We start from the raw sequence: 17,522 nt of genomic DNA on the forward strand, positions 1-17,522 counted from the left end.
TGGTGGAAACAGGAAGTTGAGATCTCAGATAGCACTGGAGAATTCAAGGGGAAATTCTGTCCAGCATACATTAGGTGCTCAACAAAAGTTAGCAGGAACTGAAAAATTCTAGAAAAGAGAGGATCATGACATCCACATAGAGGCTGAGGGAAGTGCCAGGGTTCAAGAGGGGAAGCTAAAGGACTTACAGAAGTTAGGAGAGAGATGAGAAACCAAAGGAGAAGACAGGCAGCATGTTGGGAAGTATCTAGGTGGTGTCAGTGTGGGGGAGGGGAAGGTGGTCTATGGGCTCTTCCAGTCTCTTATCAGGCTTTCCAAGCTTCCTCTTCCTTAGATTAATGTTACACCCTCCCCTCCTCACTCAGGAAATCAGAGAGTAAGTAAACAGTTGTCTTGTGGAAGAATGGGGGTGATAAGCAAAGATGATTCATCTCCCCTATCTCAGTGACATCTCAGACCACACCACTAATGCTCAGGTGTCATGAAGGAGATGCTTGCTTCCTCACTCAAGAAATTTCCCAGAATTCCCAGGGTTAAGTCTCTTCCAGAAGTGGAAACCCAACTCTGCTTTTTCATCCTAGCTCAGGTTCATGAGAAACTTTTCAAGGGCAGTCATTTTTGACCTTTTTGGACATCATGAGCCTCTTTGAGAACCTAAGTCCCCATAAAAATGCACACACACCCTTTACAAAATTTACTATATAGTACTTCACAGGGGCTTCCCACTGAGAGCTCACTGAACTACTAGCAGTGACTTGTGCAAGTTATTTAACTCTCTGTGCCTCAGTTTCCTCATCTATGGTAGTATCTACCTCATAATTGTTTATGAGGATTAAATGAAGTAATGTCCCTTACAAACTGTGTCTAACACATGGTGAATATTCACCTAATGTTATTATTACTATATTTCTTCTGTCTTCTGTGGTGACTCAGAGTGGCATTTATGAATGTCCCCACCCTTCTGTGTAAGAAGCACAACTCCAGACAACTAAACAAAGGGGAAGTTTACATTGATCCAATTCAGAGAAAAAGTGGTTACTGGTGGTGGCGGGACTAAAGAGAGGGGCTCTCTTCTTCCTTATACCCTTTCTTATTCGAGAGGGCAGGCTTATGGCAAGCACTTTATGTGTACTATCTCATCTGGGAGAGAAGAATCACTATCCTCACTTTATATGCAAAGAAATTCAGACCCAGAAAGGTTAAGTCACTTGCCCAAAGTTACACTACTCAGCAGTGGAATAGTGTCAGAATCTGGTCTGATCCCCAAACTGGTATATCTCCACTCTGTCTCCTGAAGGGTAAGTGAGCAGGGAAGAATTGAGCACCAACACCCAAGGGCAGGGGAGCACTGTTCTTTGGGGAGCCCCCTTTCCAGGGCTGCTGGACAGACAGGCTGTATCATGAGTCCAGAGGGCAGAGTGACCTTCACAGTCAGACTTGGCTTCTCCACTCAGTGACTTTCTAGAAGCTCATGCTGGTTGTGAGAGTACAGTCATTGCCAGACTCCTCAGCCTTGACCTTTTCACCATCCACCTGCCCAGTCACACAGGTCAGACAAGACAGGGGGTTCCTGGGACAGCCTGTCTCACCCTCTCTCCAGACTTAAACACAAGCCCTTTGCCCCCTCCCAACTGGAGAAGCTGCCTGACTTTATCTCTGTGTCTAGATATCTCCTCCCGGGTACCTTCCTTCCTTTCTAGTTGTTGATCATAATGTCTTGTCTACATTTTTTGAAAAAAACGAACAGTGGGGCAAGAAAGAGTAAATTTCCAGGAATTGTTTCAAAGGGGCTGCTCTTGCTGCTCAGAGCAAAACCGTGTGACCCCCTCCCTCCAAGGTTGGCAAGGAACCTAGCCTCCTGCCCCTCCTTCTTTCCCTTCCTCCTAATCTCTTTCTTTTCAGCTGCCTACCCACCCCCTCGGGGGGAAAAAAAAAAAAAAACTTCACATGGAAACTGCAGGTTTCTCACTTTATTCCTTCCTGAGGGAATAGCTTTCCCTCTGAGCCTCTGGCAGAAGGAACCTCCATGACTTCCTCCTGCTGCAAAGGCACAGTGGGTGGTAGGCGTAGGCAGCAGTTGGAGCAGGCAGAGGTGAGGTGGCAAGAGTGATGTCTCCACAGGGGAGGGAAGATTCAGAGACCCAGGAGACAGAGGAATGGAATGGCCATGAGTGTGGTCCACGGGGAGAGGACAGAGACCACATGAGGGTCTTCTTTGCTCTAGCAAAAAACTCTTGCCTGCATGGCTCAAAGGGAAGTGAAAATTCTCAGAAGGCTCCCTACTGAAAAAAGATACCAATAGGATAGAAATCAAGGAGAGAGGGAGAGGAAGAGAGAGAGAGAAACTGTCTGAAAAATCAAAGCAAACCACACTTCACATAGCTATAACTCATGATAAATTTCTTGATGTAGAATTGGTCTAACAGATGAAAGTTTAAGAAAAGTGCAAAATTAAAAATATCTCCTCCCATGGAGGTAGATGGAGTATTAGTGACACAACTGTGAAGGCACTTCATGCCGTCACTGAACCGTATTCCTAAAAATGGTTAAAATAGTAAATGTTACATATATTTTACCACAATAAAAAAATTAATTGGCAAACTTTAAAAATCCCTTCCTTGAGTGGGAAAACAAATTGTGGTATGTACACATAATGGAACATTGCTTGGTCATAAAAGACAATGAGGCACAGACACAAGTTACAATATAGATGAGCCATGGAAACATGCCAAGTGAGAAAAAACCAGACACAACAGGTCACCTGTTGTATGATTCCATTTATAGTAAATGTACAGGCGAGGTAAATACATAGAGACAGGGAGCAAAATGAATCAGCCACGCTCAAGATCAGACCCTCCACCACCAGCCTTGGGATCTACTGGCACAAGAAGGGCAGCAGTCCATGCTGCGTTGCAGAGGAAATGCCACAAGGGCACCACACACTGTGCATCCTGGATTTCCCCAGCCTCACATCTACATCAATAGCACTATGAAGGACACCTTGTTTAAGAAGCAGACTGAATTGCTCATTGCTGCCAAAAGCATCCACGCCGGCCAGTTCTGTACTGCAGCAAGAAGGCCCTGCTCATACTGGCGAAGGTTTTCCTGTGGGCACCAAGCCCGAGAGTACCATCAACTGCCGGGGGCCCCAGGCTAACAGGGCCCAAGTCTCCAAGAACAATGCCAGTGTTAACTCCCACAACCCCAAGAGCAAGATGAAGCTGCCCCAGCCTTGTGAAGGGTAGCTAAATTGACGAGTCCATCCTGAAGGTCAGCAGTACTTACCATGAAGAGAAATAAGGCAAAGAGGAGCGGGGCGTAGAGGTACATGCCTGTAATCTAAACACTCAGCAGACCGAGGCAGGAGAATTACAAACTTGAGTGCAGTCTGGGCTACATAGTAAGGCTCTGTCTTGCTAATAAATAAATAAACAAAAAAGCAAATAAATAAAGCAAAGAGGAGCAGCTGGCCACACATGTGGCACGTGGCTGTGGACCCTGTGGAATTTCCCTTCCCCAGTAGTAACCACTAGGATGAGGGCAAACCCTCTACCATCAGTAGAGATGCATCTGCTGGCCACAAAGTAGGTCTCGTTACTGTCTGCTGGACCTGGCATCTCTGTGGAACCAAGACTAGGTAGGAGAAAGAGAAGTAAAGTTGAGGGGCTTAATAAAGTTTGTCTTACTGCCACTTAAAAAGGGGAGAGAGACCTGGAGGCATGGCTCAAGGGGTAGAGTACCTTAGCAAGCATGAGGCCCTGAGTTCAAACCCCAGTACTGCAAACAAAAAAAAGAAAGAATAGTGGTTGCCAGGGGGCTGGAGGAAGGGAAGAGTAAGGAGTGATTTAACAGGTAGAGAGTTTTCCTTTGGAATGATGAAAGTGTTTAGGACCTAGACAGAGATGAGAGTTGTATAACAATGGGGATGTACTCTTTAAAATGGCTAATTTTGTTATGAGAATTTCAATGCCATTAAGTAGATTATTCTCAATCACCTCCAACCAACACACCCTTGGCCCTATATCCTACAAAACAGGAACCTAGGTCCAAATGGCTCTGCCATGTACACAGTGTGGCTTGTGCATGACAAGCAACTCTTTGGGCCCCAAAGAATATAAAGAAGCCCATTCTCTCTCCCCAGAGGTGCCTCGAGGATCAGTGGAGGTAACTGAAGTGACTGAGAGGCAGGCAGCTTTGCTGACCTGAGATGTCATCAACAGTCATGAGCTTTCAGTCCTTCCCGCACACCCCATTCCCTATCTCATTCCTGCCACACACCACACCTTCTCATGGAAGAGAATGGGGTCTTGGGGAAGATGATACTCTTCTCTTTCCTTCTCCATCCAGAAGTCACCCTGAAGCTGGTTGCTGCTCCCTGCTCCCTCCCACATTCAGCCTATTCTTCTCCCCAGATCTCACCTCTTATCACAAAATGAAGACAGGGAGCTGGAAACCCTGGTGGTGTTGTTAAGGGGTGAACATGACCCAGTAGGGATGCCAGAGTTATTAAAAGCCTAACTGGTTTTCAGATTTGTTTCCCTCCCCTCCCCCACCCCCATTCTACCCTAAGGAACCAAAACAGACAGGGAGAGTGAGACTCCCAGCCTGCTTGGAGAGAGGAAAGTATGCATTGAAGTATTTTTGGAACATTTTTGCCATGGCTGGCTCTGAATGGAGCACTTTACCTTGATGGCTCATTTAAGTCTCACAACATCCCTTTTTAGCAGATATATGCTTGTCTCCACTTTGCAGAGGAGAGAACTGAGGCTTAAAGTGGCCAATTCATACAGCTAGTGAGTGTAGGGTCTGAGTTTTAATGCTTGCAGCCTGACTCCATCTTTTGCTGAGACGTCCCCTCTAGCTGGATTGGGGGAGCGCAGGAAAAACTCCAGCCCTCTCCCACAGAGCCTCGGCCAGTGAGAGCTATTTCCTGGATGAAGGGCGGCCCTGAAGGCAGCAGCAAAGCCAGCCCAACAACCACGGTCCCTTTAGCTTCCTAGCAGCTAACAGCCCTAATCTGCAGGACCTCCAAGAGGTGAGGTGCTTCCAAGGGAAATTCAGGTGAGTGTCAACTTCTCTCAGGGAAGATAGGGGTCAGAAGCTTGGAGACAAATGGTTTCTTTGTAGGATCCTGAGATTCTCCTGGAGCAAGAATTTGAGGTGTGTGTGTGTGTGTGTGTGTGTGTGTGTGTGTGTGTGTGTGTGTGCCAGCCATGTATACAGTCTAAATAGCAAGACAGAGAAGAGACCCCAGTGAAGTCCTATTCCAAAGCACCAACGAGTAAAATGTCCTGAAAGAAGTGGTTGGAGACCACCTGGGACTAAGGTGAGGTGTGACTGAGAAAGGTTAGGAAGAAATGTTGTCGGGTGCAAACAGTCCTGGTCTCTTCTAGCACTGAAATTCCTTCACAAAGTTTCTCTGCTCTTGGTGCAAAGCCTGCAAGTCACAATTTGAATGTTAAACATTCTTTTTTTTTTTAATGTCTTCAGCCCCAGAATCTATCCCCAAAGCCCCCTAGTCCCTGTGGCTTCTACCTGGGGAACATAGACTGCTTTCAAGGTCTCCTTTCTCTTCCAACTTGCCCTTCTTCTCAACAGACATTAGCTGGTCCTCATGTCAGTCAAACCCAGCTCTGGGTCCAGCCCTTTGGAAGGCCCCACAGCGGTGCCTGATGATGACTTTGGGGAGATCCACAATTGGACGGAACTGCTCTACTTCTTCAACCACACTTTGTCTGAGTGCCATGTGGAGCTCAGCGAGGACACCAAGCGAGTGGTTCTCTTTGTTCTCTACCTGGCCATCTTTGTGGTTGGGCTAGTGGAGAACCTCCTGGTGATATGTGTCAACTGGCGCCACCCAAGCCGGGCAGGGCTGCTGAACCTCTACATCCTCAATATGGCCATAGCAGACCTGGGCATCGTCTTGTCCCTGCCTGTGTGGATGCTGGAGGTCACGCTGGACTACACCTGGCTCTGGGGCAGCTTCTTCTGCCGCTTCACTCATTACTTTTACTTTGCCAACATGTACAGCAGCATCTTCTTCTTGACATGCCTCAGCGTGGACCGCTATGTCACTTTCACCAATGCCTCTCCCTTCTGGCAGCGCCACCAGCACCGAGTGCGGCGAGCTATGTGTGCAGGCGTCTGGCTCCTTTCGGCCATCATCCCACTGCCTGAAGTGGTCCACATCCAGCTGGTAGAGGGTTCTGAGCCCATGTGCCTGTTCATGGCACCTTTTGAAACGTACAGCACATGGTCCCTGGTGGTGGCCCTGTCCACCACTGTCTTGGGCTTCCTGCTGCCTTTCCCTCTCATTGCCGTCTTCAACGTGCTAATGGCCTGCCGGCTCCGGAGGCAAGGACAGCCTGAAGGCCGACGCCACTGCCTGCTGGTGTGTGCCTACATAGCCGTCTTTGTCATCTGCTGGCTGCCCTACCATGTGACTCTGCTGCTGCTCACTCTGCATGGGACCCACGTCTCCCTCCATTGCTACCTGGCTCATCTGCTCTACTTCTTCTACGATGTCATTGACTGCTTTTCCATGCTGCACTGTGTCGCCAACCCCATCCTCTACAACTTTCTCAGCTCAAGCTTCCGAGGCCGGCTGCTAAGCGTTGTGGTCCGTTACCTTCCAAAGGACCAGGCCAGGGTGGGCGCACGGGCTTCCTCTTCTTCTTTTACCCAGCACTCCATCATCATCACCAAGGAGAGCAACCTGCCTACTGCAGCAGAGCCCCACCCCCACCCCATCCTGAACTTCCAGACCCCCTCTCTGCCTCCAAATCTGCACTCTACAATTGCATAGCCTGCTGAGGTAAATGCCAGGCTCTTGCAATTGGATGAGTAGGGTTAAAGGCCTGAGGGGAAGGGGGAAAATTTGTGGGGAAGGGTTAGAGCACTTGTGTGGAATTTGGGTATATCTTAAAATACTGAGGTGGGAAGAGGAAGAAGGGGTGGGAGGGATAGAGAACAAGTCTTTCGTTGGTGCTGCGCTATTTGTTTTGGTTCTTGTGTCAAAGGGAGCCCTATGAGGAAAAAAAAATGGTGAAATAAATAATAGAGACACCCATGGCTCTGGATTTCTGAGAACTCTGCACTTCCAGCTGGGCTTAGGAAGGCAGCTGAGGCTAAAGGGATGCTCTGCAGAGGGAACTAGATGCCCTCATTTCATAAATCACCCTGGCCGGAAGGAATGAGCCCCACAGGAACCTTGCAGAACTTTCCTTTTGTGTTTGTGTGCTTGTTGATCTTCCAGCTCACTATGCAGGTTGTGGGGACAAGAGGCCAGAGGCCAAGGAACCAGGAGGACGTTTCCTAGCTGTGCATCCTCAGTGCTGTGATAAGTGGAGGGGGATGGGAACCTTAGGGGTGGGGTAAAGCTGGGTCTGAGACAAGCACCCTGCAGTTGGGTCAGCAGGATAGTCTCTCCACCCTCAGCCATTCAGGAAACAGCTCCACTTCCTTGCAGAGACTGTCCCTTCCCCCTTGTCCATCCTGCTCCTCCTCCCCCAAAACAGAAGCACTGTCCCACCTCAGTGTTCCTCCCAGCCAACCTCCCATCTTTGGATCTAGGACACTATCTTCTAGGGAGACATGGAGCTGTCAGAAATACCACCACCCTGATCTCTCCCTTTCTGTCCAGATCATAGGAAAATATCAGAGACTTCTATGCTGAGAGCCAACCAAGGGGTAGCCAGCAGCTGGTGCTCACAGTCACTCATCCCTGGCCTTTGTCCCCTGCCCAGGGATAGGGAAGGCCAAAGTGGACATTTCTCTCAATTCTGTCATAGGACAAAACTCTGGCACTAAACCAGTTCTTCCTGGCCAAGTCTCTTCATAATTTTCTCACCAGCAACTTACGTTTAACATGAGATAGGGAACAGCAGGTCTTCTGGGAAAGGTTCACTTATCACTCTGGGAAACTAGGACTATGAACATGAAGAACTGTGACGTAAAAGCCTAAGAACAGGTGCTAGTTTCTGCCTTCCAGTTCTATATCCTTGGCCTCTTAATCTGCTCATGGAGAGTGAAGGACTTGCAGATGTGATCACTCTTTGGTCCTGCTCAAGAACCCAGTGTGCCTGCAATGTCTCACTTGGAACAACTACTCCCTTACCCACAGACAACTTTTCTGCTTTTAGAAATCTCTACCTGTAGTCAGCAGATGAATTATACACCTGCTTCAAGGGTGCTTGTACACCGGGTTTGTCAGGAGTGCAGAGGTAAGCCATTATCTTCCATCCTTTGCTCTCAGGGCCCAAACCTGAAAAGGTTTGAAGTTACAGGCAGCTGCTCAGTGGCACAGAGCTGAAAGCTTTTTGAACCAGGAATCTGGGTTGTGGCTTGGGGCTGCAGTAGAGGCGTAACCTAACAAGGCAGAAATTTCATTGAAAACTTTCCTCCCTTGTCCCCACCTAAAAAGTAAGTCAAGACCTAATGCCCATATCACTGCTTCCTCTTACTTGTTCTTGGAAGCTTTCTGGAGGAAATCTAAGTTTACATCTGTCACATCCCATGTCACCAGAGACCAGTTATCACCCTGGCAGTATGAAAACTTCCTTACAGCCTTTCCTCCAGTGGAAGGGAAGAGTGGAAACTGGCTATGCTGACTGCAACAAGTCTGCTTTGCTCAGCACACATTTACTGAGCTGGTCCTGGGCATATGCTCTGGGACTAAATGGACCACACCATTCCCTACCTGCTAGAGGTCTGCCTCCTGTGCAAACACATTGGTATCAATCTCACAAAAGTATATCAAACCTTTGCCTCCTTCTTTCCTCTCTTTTCAGGCACTGCTCACCATAATGTAAATGGTAATGGCAAGAAAAGGTGTGGCCAAATCCCTTTGGATTTGGGGGGCCAACTAGACATTAGAGGCCCATAGATCAGAGAACACTAAAAACCAGTCAACAAGTTAATCCTGGGGAATTCCAGCTACAGGAAAGGAAAATGTGCTATCTGAAAGAATTCTGGCATCTGCTGAGCTGACATGTGTTATTGAAAAGGAGATGAGTCCAGATGTTTCAAACTCAAGGTTATGAGCATGTTCACAGGATGCAGGAAAAGAACTCCCAATTCAAATTTCTGTTTTTTATTCTAAATAAAAACCACACTTTGTGCTGAACAATGGAATATAAAAGAATCAGATGTACAACGATTTTAGACATCTACTATTTGGGAAAAAAAGTTTACAAAATATACAAAACTTTACAGCAATAGATAGTAAACACTTAAATATTAGGAGGTCAGTACTTCTTAATTTAATGGAAGGAGTTAGGCGTCAACAACTCTTCTCCGTTTCATAAGAGATTTTAGCTATTAGAGGTGGAGGGCAAATTGGACAGGGGAGGGTGTTAAAGAAACATCAAAATCAGAAGTTTCATTTTCACTCTGATGTTGAGTTTATGACACATAATCACATTGAAACTAACGCTGTGTACCCTGCTTCCTGACTCACCGCAGGATTTAGGGAAAAGGACACATGGGGACTCCCAGATGGGTACAGACTGTTCCACATAGCCCACTCCCATGCCAATGAATTCAGTGTCCATCTATAAAGGGATTTAAACTCACTTTCAAAGTTAAGTAGTCTGGAGTCTAGGGAATAGGGCACAGCAGGAAGCCAGAAGAGGAAGAAAATTTATCAGTAGCAAAAACCTGGACAGGGAAAAAGGTATTTATGCCCAAAGTTTTCTTCTGGAGACAAAGGGTTGCTGACAGATCAGAACAGAAGAATCAAAAAGAACTTTTACCCATCCCCTTATTGTTAGGGGTTACCTGGGACTACCCCCCACCTTACCTCCTTTCTTCCCAAGTAGCAATGAACTGTAGGGTTTTCCAGGCAGTCTTAAATTCAGAACCAAATAGTAAGGTTCAGCAAAGCTTCCTAGCAGTTCTGTGGCATTAGGAGTCACCATTGTGCCAGGGCACTGAGCCCCACCTCTGGAACAGCCTCCGCTGTTTAACCCAGTGTGGCACACAAGTATTGCCATTTCCCTTTAGGAAACAAGCTGGGAATGGCCCCAAGTTTGGTTTAACGCTCTACAATTGCCACCTTGAAATTCCTAATTTGTGAACAAAAGCGCTCTGCAAAGTATGTAGCTGCTCCTGAGTATGGAACAAGAAAAAGGGGACAGGCTAAGAGAGAGCACTCAAGGGTCAAACAGAACTCCAGAGCAACACAGCAGGGCACAGTGCTAAACTGGGCTCTAGGAGAGAAGGAAGCAAAAAAATTAAAAACTTTAAATGCAAAACAAAATGAATACCTTCCACCAGGTGTCACATACTGCCCTTTGCCATAATAAAGTGTTTCAAGTAAAACAACTCAGGAAAGGGTGAGCTAGAAGCAGAGGCAAACATGACTTCACACGGATGAGTTTCAGTATGTTGGGTACCCAAGGGGCGGGATTTGGTCAATGAGCCTCATGAGCCACTGATCCTGCTTGCTACAAGTCTGACTAGGACCAATTGGGCCTCCCTGATCAACCATTTAGCCTCAGGGGTATTAGAGGATACTGTTTTTGTTTATTTAGTGTTTCAAGGATTTGCTTTTTGGTTTGCTGGCAAAAAGGGAAAACTTCACAGTTTCAGGTTAAATATACGGAACACCAAGAATGTATGATGTCCTCTGGTAAGGAAGAGGTTTTCTCCAGCATATTTATTTACTCTCAGCTACCTGTCTGGGTTCCAATAAGTACCACCATTCTCAACCCAACCATTAAATACCCAGTCCTCACCAACTGTGTGCATGTGTGTGTGTATGTTTGTGTGTGTGTGTGTGTGTGTGTGTGTGTGTGTGTGTGTGTTGCGTTGCAGGGAGTGGGGGGATTTCCTCATGCTCAAAAAGCATGTAGTCTGTTACACATTTCCTTCTTAAATTCCTAATGGTCAGTGTAAGGTAGTGGGAAGCTGATCAGGAATGAAAAGTCAGCACTGATTTCCTGACAAGAATACCCCAAGTGGTCTGTAACAGTCACTGTACAAATCTCATCACCTGAGGGGACTAGAGAGCCACCAGAGAGTGCTATGCTTTAACTCTTGAGGCTTTCTCGATTCAGGGATGGGGAGAGAGGCAGCAGGCCCAACAGGAATGGAGCTTTGGTTTGCCTATATGTCTTAATTCAGACAAGGACAGGAGGCTCCCTAAGTTTAGGAAGGATGAGTAGCTGTGAAAAGGTGCTTCAGGTGACGTGATCCCCTCAACTCAGTCCTCAAACACTCCATCACAGGATGAAAGGCAGGCGAAAGGTCTGGGAATTTACCTGGCCCCAACTTTTTAAAACTTACACCCATTGCCTTAAAGGGTCTCTGGATTTATTCTGCTAGATACTATCTAGAGAGAAGAAAATTTAGTTTAAAAGGCTTATCACATTCTCCAGGAGTTACACACCTTTTCCCAAATCTACGGCCAGGACCATCCCCTGGAATATGGCTACTTGCTGGGGAGAACCTCATTTTCCTTAAGACTCTTATCCAAAAGAGATTCTTGGTAATATGTATACAAAAACAAAAAATAAATAAATATTAACGTTCAAAAGGCTTTGTGATTTAACGACAACCACTTCCTTGTGAAATAGCCTGGGGTGTTGCAAAGTCCCACTAGGGGCAGTGTCTCGGCTAAGGCCAGGGACTCACAGAGCTCACCTGAGCAGGGTGAGGTAGTATGAGCTACTGAGGTGCCACCTTGTAAGTATGCAAGATCAAGAGCCCTTTCCCTCCAGCCTTCTTTGGGCAAGACACCTTCAGTGATCAAATAAGAATGGAGCCAGTCACATGTACTGGGCTACCTAGAGAAGGCCTGAACCACCTGCCACCCAACAGCACCCCCTGGAGGTGATGCAGTGACAAATTAGGATCAATTCCAGCAGGTCAAAGGTGAGGTACCAAAGTTCCTGCACTGTTAGCACAAAGTAAACAAGTTACTGGACTGGGACAGTCAGAATGCACACCCTGCTACACGCCACCAGTTACTCAGGCCCCTTTAATCCTGAAGGGATCACAGTCCGCCACTTCACCACCTCACAGGGTCTTCTCACCTACACTATAGGCCCAACCCTTCTGGGTGGGAGACTGGATATAAATTAAGGCAAGGCTGCTACTGTCAGAGACATCCTCTCCTCCACCAGAAAACTCAAGGTCCCCGGAGATGGCCAGAATGACACATGACTATATCAAAGTGGCTCTCCATCCTCTTTGCCCTCCAGGAAAGGCCTGACATTCTAGGCCTTTGCTCCACAAAATCATGTTTCTTTGGAAATGAGGAGAAAAGAGGAGTCTCTTCTGTCCATCCAGGCTGTCCCATCTGGCGGCACTAAAGGACATCCCTTCTGCTGGCACAGAATCATTCAAAGCTTTCCAACCTAAACAGAAAGCTTGGTTCCCAGTTTGGATCTAGCTGCCCTAAGATTTTCACTGTCAATAGATTAGGGCCCTGGAGCAAGAAGGCCCCTCCATCCCTGACACCTTTTCCCTGCTGAGGACTGGCACTGGAACCTGGTACTGAGGTGAGCTGCCCTGCTGACCAGTCCTTTCTGAATGACCACATTCCCCAAATCCTTTTCATAGCCGGTTGTCCCAGTGGAGGTCTGGCAGTAATACCCACAGTGAAAACCTCTCTCCACCTCCTCTATCAAGTGAGGCTGTTGGTTGGATTCTTAGCAGCATAAAACCTATCAGTAAACTAAAACTACAGAGGCTGGGGAAAGGGATCTAGTTGACACGACTGCTGGACTAGATCCCAAAATCAACCTCGAAAGAATCAAAAATGCAGCCCTTTGTGGGCAAGAACAGGTATGGAGGTAAATATGATAGGGCCGTTGCTTCTCAAAAACAGTAACAGTTTGTGTGCTATTTCTTCTTTCTTCTTCTTTAAACACAACACAGAATAGAATTCCTAGCAAGGCAAAACTGTCACTTCAGCTGGGGAGGGACCAACAGCCTTTAGAAAATCACCATCCTGGCTGACGTCTGGGAGCTCCCACTGGCTCTACTGGGACCCAGTCAGCTGTCTGGGCTCTTCTCGGCCTCTTTGGAATGGATAATATACATGAAGGTCTGCTCGATGGTGAAGTCGGGTGGGAGGCTGCCTTTGTGCACACCGACGTGTTTGCTCATGAGGTTAAGGGTGGAACTGTAGTGGCCACAGACTGTGCAGCGGTACATAAGTGCCCCTGAGTGTGTCTTGAGGTGGCACTTGATAGTTGAGCGGCCTCGGAAGAACTTGTGGCATACTTTACACTGGTACGGTTTCTCACCTGTGTGGATCCGCCGGTGGTAGTTGAACTCACTTGTGTGGGCAAACCTTTTGCCACAGACTTTGCAGCTATACTTGCTATTCCCAGGTTGGCCCTGCAGAGCCAACTCCTCACTCATAAAGTCCTCCGCTGGCAGCTTCCGCTTCTGGAAGGCTGGGTGCTGTAGCCCCAAACCAGGCCGCACATCAAGGCCACTGTTGCACTTGTGCTGGCTGACGTGGTAGCGGTAGGCAGCTTCTGACCTGAAGCTCTGGCTGCATAAGTGGCAGCGGAAGAGGGCGTCTTCCAGGCTTTGGTGCACAGCCACATGCTTCTCTAGGAGATGCCAGTCCACAAAGCTGCTGGCACAGACAGAGCAGGAAAAGACTGAAATGCCCAGATGGGAGAGCGTGTGCCACATGAGGCTGCAAAGGTTTAGGTGGCGCTGGTCGCAGATGCTGCAGGCTTGACCCTTCAAGTTCAGATGGTCGAGGATGTGGTCCCGGACCACATGGAAATCTTTGGCCAATGCCTTTCCACAGGCAGCACATTTCAACTCTGGAGAGGCTGCCCCTGAAAAAAGACCCAGTTTCCCAGGCAGGGGTTCATTGGGGTGGACAACGATGTTGTTCTCAAATATCCCATCCCGTCGGTGAAGGGTTAGCTGCCACTGGGTAAAGAACTTTGTTTCACACATGTCACAGGAGAAGAGGAAAATACCAATGTGGGATAGGACATGGGTCACCCGGGAGTTTCGGTCCTGGAAGTGAGTCTCGCAAACCTTGCAGTTGCCTGTGAGCAGGTCCACATGGTCCCGAGCATGCTGCCGGATTAGCTGAATGTTGGGCTCTAGAACTTTCTTGCATACCTGGCAGGGCATGGCCTTATTCTCCCGGTTGTCATTTTCTCCAAAAGTCAGCTCATCCTCACTGTCATCACTCAGCTCAATCACCTCCTCAGCTGTCCCAATCTCTTCAGTGGGGTCCTCAAACTGCAAGTCATCGTCCCCCAGGTCCTCTAGCTGGAGCTCATCCATCTGCCCAAAGCCTGGATCTCTGGAGTGGTCGCTATTGCTCAGACAGGAGTTGGTCCCAGTGGTAATGTCTATTGCATTGTCAGGGGTGAAGAAGCTGCTTTTACTGAAGTCTCCATTGCTTTGAACTTTGTATGGCTGGCAGGAGCTTGTGCTGGTCTGAATGCCTGTGCTAACAGTGCCTAGGACTGGCTGGGTCGCCATATTAGGAACAGATGTGAATGGAGCAGGGGCATCATGGTCTTCTGTCTTTGGAGGCAGTGGTAGCTGTGGTAGAGGCAAGCTGTGATTAGTGTCACTGGAAACATTCCTCTCTTCCTCTTTATAGCTTCCTCCAGCATCACTGGCCAACACATAGTTTCTATCAGGACCAAAGTGCTCCCCACTACCCCTGAGTTCTCCAAGGGGATGGGTGGGATCTGCTGAGGGACAACTCAGAGTACCAGATGCGCTGTCACTGGTGCTAGTCAGGGGCTTGGTCACAGCAGTGCTTTCCAGGTCAGGAAAAGTGGAGTGACAGGCCTGGAGAAGGTCCTCCATACCCAGACGCTCAGCTACCTCATAGATAACCCCAACATTGATAAGGTCTGTGAAGAGCTCTGATGTGTAGACAAAGCTCAGAATCTTCTCAAAATTGGCGGGAGTGATGAAGTCCACCACATATGTCCTGGCAGCATCTAGCCCAGTATTCAGGAAGAGGTTCTGGAAGTAGCCAGCCGCACAAGCCAGCACGGCCTTGTGGGCTGGGAAGGAGCGGCTCCCCACCACAATGGTGACATCGCACATGGTCTCTGAGAGCCGGCACTTGTTGAGTTCCTTCAGCAGGTTGTTGGGGTGGTTGGTGCTTTGCAATTTGATCCTCATGCCCATCTTAGCAGCTCCTATGAAGTTGCCTCCTTATCAGCACGGTTAATCTGTGAACGGCAAGAGAAAAAGATGGGCTCTGCAGGAGAAAACACTGACATTCTGAATGTGTCCAAGTCCCAGGGAGCAGGAATGAATGGACATGGACTGCTGCTCCATTCTGGGGCCAAACACAACAACGATGACCTCGTCCCCTGCATATACTCAATTGCAGGGGACATGATTTTGTCATCATGACAAAATCCAAAAGGAATGAGAAAAAAAATCTGATCAGTTTGGTCTTAAAAGTTAGTAAGAGGCTGGGTGATGTGTGCTTATAATCCCAGCACTCAGGAAGATGAAGCTGGAGGATCTGGAGTTCAAGGCCAGCCTGGGCTATACTGGAGACTGTCTCAAAAAAAAAAAGTAAGGGACTTTATAAGCCTCAAGCTAATGCCTTATAGCTGAGCAGAAGGCATCCCGTCCAAATCCAATCTTCTACTTCATTATCAGAGCAACTGGCTCAAATTTCTTATATTAATTTCCTCCTAAATGCAAGCTTTCCTATCTGGCTGAGTCTATTCTCTTGCTCCATTAGCTACTGAGGAAGGTATTTTCTGGCATGGCTGTCCTTTCAGCCCCTAAACAAATCTCAAAATAAATCTCACACTGTTGAATTCCCACCTCTCCCTACCAACACTACTTACTTACTCTGGCCCTTCACCAAAACCATTCCTGATGATGTTATCACATTCCCTGCCGTCTGTGGATGAAGTTAAACACTCAGAACCAAAGAAGAAAACAAACTAAAACACAACTGTGGTGTTTAATATTACTTGGCTGTATTTTATCCCCTTTTTACCACCCTTTCCAGGATTTACACTTATGTCAATCTTACACTAACAATCTGGACCCTTAAGAAAGACATCTATCAAGTAGGTAAGCCTCCTACAGTCTTGTTCCATACCACCTTTTCTTTCTTCAACCCCTGCATATCTAAGCATGCTGGTTGCATGCCTGTTGAGTCTCACGACTCACCCCGTGCAACAGTCCCTTTCTCCATCTCATCAGATTCTCCCAACAACTCCCAACTTTTTCTGGGGCCCAGCATGCTTCTGAGTATTGTTGGGTACCAGCCACACATTTCCCTGGTGGCCACTCATTCACGGTGGGCGGATCGGGACTCTGGCACCCTCAGCGGGGGTGGCAGGGGGGAAATTAGCAACTTCTAAGGAGGAAACCTCAACAATCTGGGGCACTATGGTCTCCCCTCCGGGAGGTCCAATCCGCCAGGGCGGGGCGTTGGATCGGGCTAGGACACTCCATCTGGGGGGCCCAAGCGTCTTCGCCCCCCCCCACACTCAAGCAAGGTTCCCCCGGGCGACCCCGGCGGGGGCCGGGGGCGCAAAACCGAAAGGGGTCTCTGGCGCGACGGCGGGGCCCGGCGGGCGGCGCGCGGCGGGAGGATGGGGCTGGCCGAGGGGAGCGGGCAGGAGGGGCCCAGCCAGGGCGACAGAAAGGCCGGGCCGGGGTCGGGCCCGGCCAGGGTTAGCCCTCGCCCGGCCGTACTTACCCGGCTCCGCGGGGCCCGAGTACCATCGCCGCCGCCAGCTCACACACAAAGGCCCCGGCCCGCCGTGCCCGGCCCGACGAGGAGGCGGCGCCGCTGGCCGCGGCCAGACTCTCCATCCGCCGTGCCGCTCGCCGCGCCGGCCCGGGCCGCCCCCGCCGCGCGGCCCGCAGCGCCCCCCGCCGTCCCGGAGGAGGCAGCGCCCCCCGCCGCCCGGCCCGCAGCGCCCCCCGCCGCCCGGGAGATGGCAGCGCCCCCCCACGGCGGGGTGGAGCGCGAGGTCCGCGCCCGCCGACCCCGCGCCTGCCTTCTACCGCGTCCTGATGTTTTTGGGGAGTGAAAAGCCCGGTCTGAACTCACCTCCCCGTTCTCAGTCTGTCTCGTCTGTCTTCCAAAGCTGTTTCTCAGAACGTCCGCTGATGCAGTTTTACGAGAAGTTATCAGCTTATTTGATTTATTTATGCCGCCTCCACTAGGCTGCGAGCTTCCAGAAAACAAGGATCCGTGGTTTTATACCCGACTCACTCATAACCACGCTTCCAGGCACAGATGATGGGTGCTCAATAAATCCTGTGTGAACAGACAAATGAAGGAGCACTTGATGGCTAGACAATGGGTGGACCCTGCTGATAATCTACTACTGTCCCTCCTTCCACTTAGATGGCCAACTGAAGGAAGTTTGCAACTTGGCCCCCAGGCCAGTTCCCAAGCCTGTCCTCCTTGACTATTTCTAGAACTCGCTCACGCTGCTGCCTCACCCTTCTCTCAAATCCTCTCATCAAATGCTCCTACCCAAGAGTAGTCATTAAATCAAAAATACCTACCCTGCCTGCCTCCACTCCAC

General features: G+C 49.0%; 2 protein-coding genes across 3 annotated transcripts; one reads left to right on the forward strand and one right to left on the reverse strand.

Moving 5' to 3' along the window:
• The first annotated feature begins 4,901 nt into the window (after window positions 1–4,901).
• Ackr5 (atypical chemokine receptor 5) lies at window positions 4,902–7,071 on the forward strand. 2 transcript variants are annotated; one of them, XM_020163224.2, is made up of 2 exons: window positions 4,902–5,061; window positions 5,599–7,071. In XM_020163224.2, exon 2 carries the CDS (start codon window positions 5,615–5,617, stop codon window positions 6,803–6,805), a length of 1,191 nt encoding a protein of 396 aa, XP_020018813.1. In that variant the 5' UTR covers window positions 4,902–5,061; window positions 5,599–5,614; the 3' UTR covers window positions 6,806–7,071. The 2 variants fall into 2 exon arrangements, with proteins under 2 accessions (XP_020018813.1, XP_073939802.1); XM_074083701.1 differs by having other exon boundaries at window positions 4,904–5,061; window positions 5,491–7,071.
• Window positions 7,072–9,075: 2,004 nt separating this feature from the next.
• Zbtb39 (zinc finger and BTB domain containing 39) lies at window positions 9,076–16,822 on the reverse strand. The gene is made up of 2 exons (XM_020163201.2): window positions 16,682–16,822; window positions 9,076–15,179 (listed from the first exon to the last, which is right to left on the reverse strand). The coding sequence occupies exon 2, from the start codon at window positions 15,133–15,135 to the stop codon at window positions 13,000–13,002; it is 2,136 nt and encodes a 711-aa protein (XP_020018790.1). The 5' UTR covers window positions 15,136–15,179; window positions 16,682–16,822; the 3' UTR covers window positions 9,076–12,999.
• Window positions 16,823–17,522: the final 700 nt, after the last annotated feature.

Source organism: Castor canadensis, chromosome 8 (assembly GCF_047511655.1).
Source record: "Castor canadensis chromosome 8, mCasCan1.hap1v2, whole genome shotgun sequence".
Lineage (NCBI taxonomy): Eukaryota > Metazoa > Chordata > Mammalia > Rodentia > Castoridae > Castor > Castor canadensis.

Excerpts from the sequence above, each read along its gene's own strand:
- Ackr5 (XM_020163224.2), top strand. The coding sequence starts at position 5,615 with ATGTCAGTCAAACCCAGCTCTGGGTCCAGCCCTTTGGAAGGCCCCACA.
- Zbtb39 (XM_020163201.2), bottom strand. The coding sequence starts at position 15,135 with ATGGGCATGAGGATCAAATTGCAAAGCACCAACCACCCCAACAACCTG.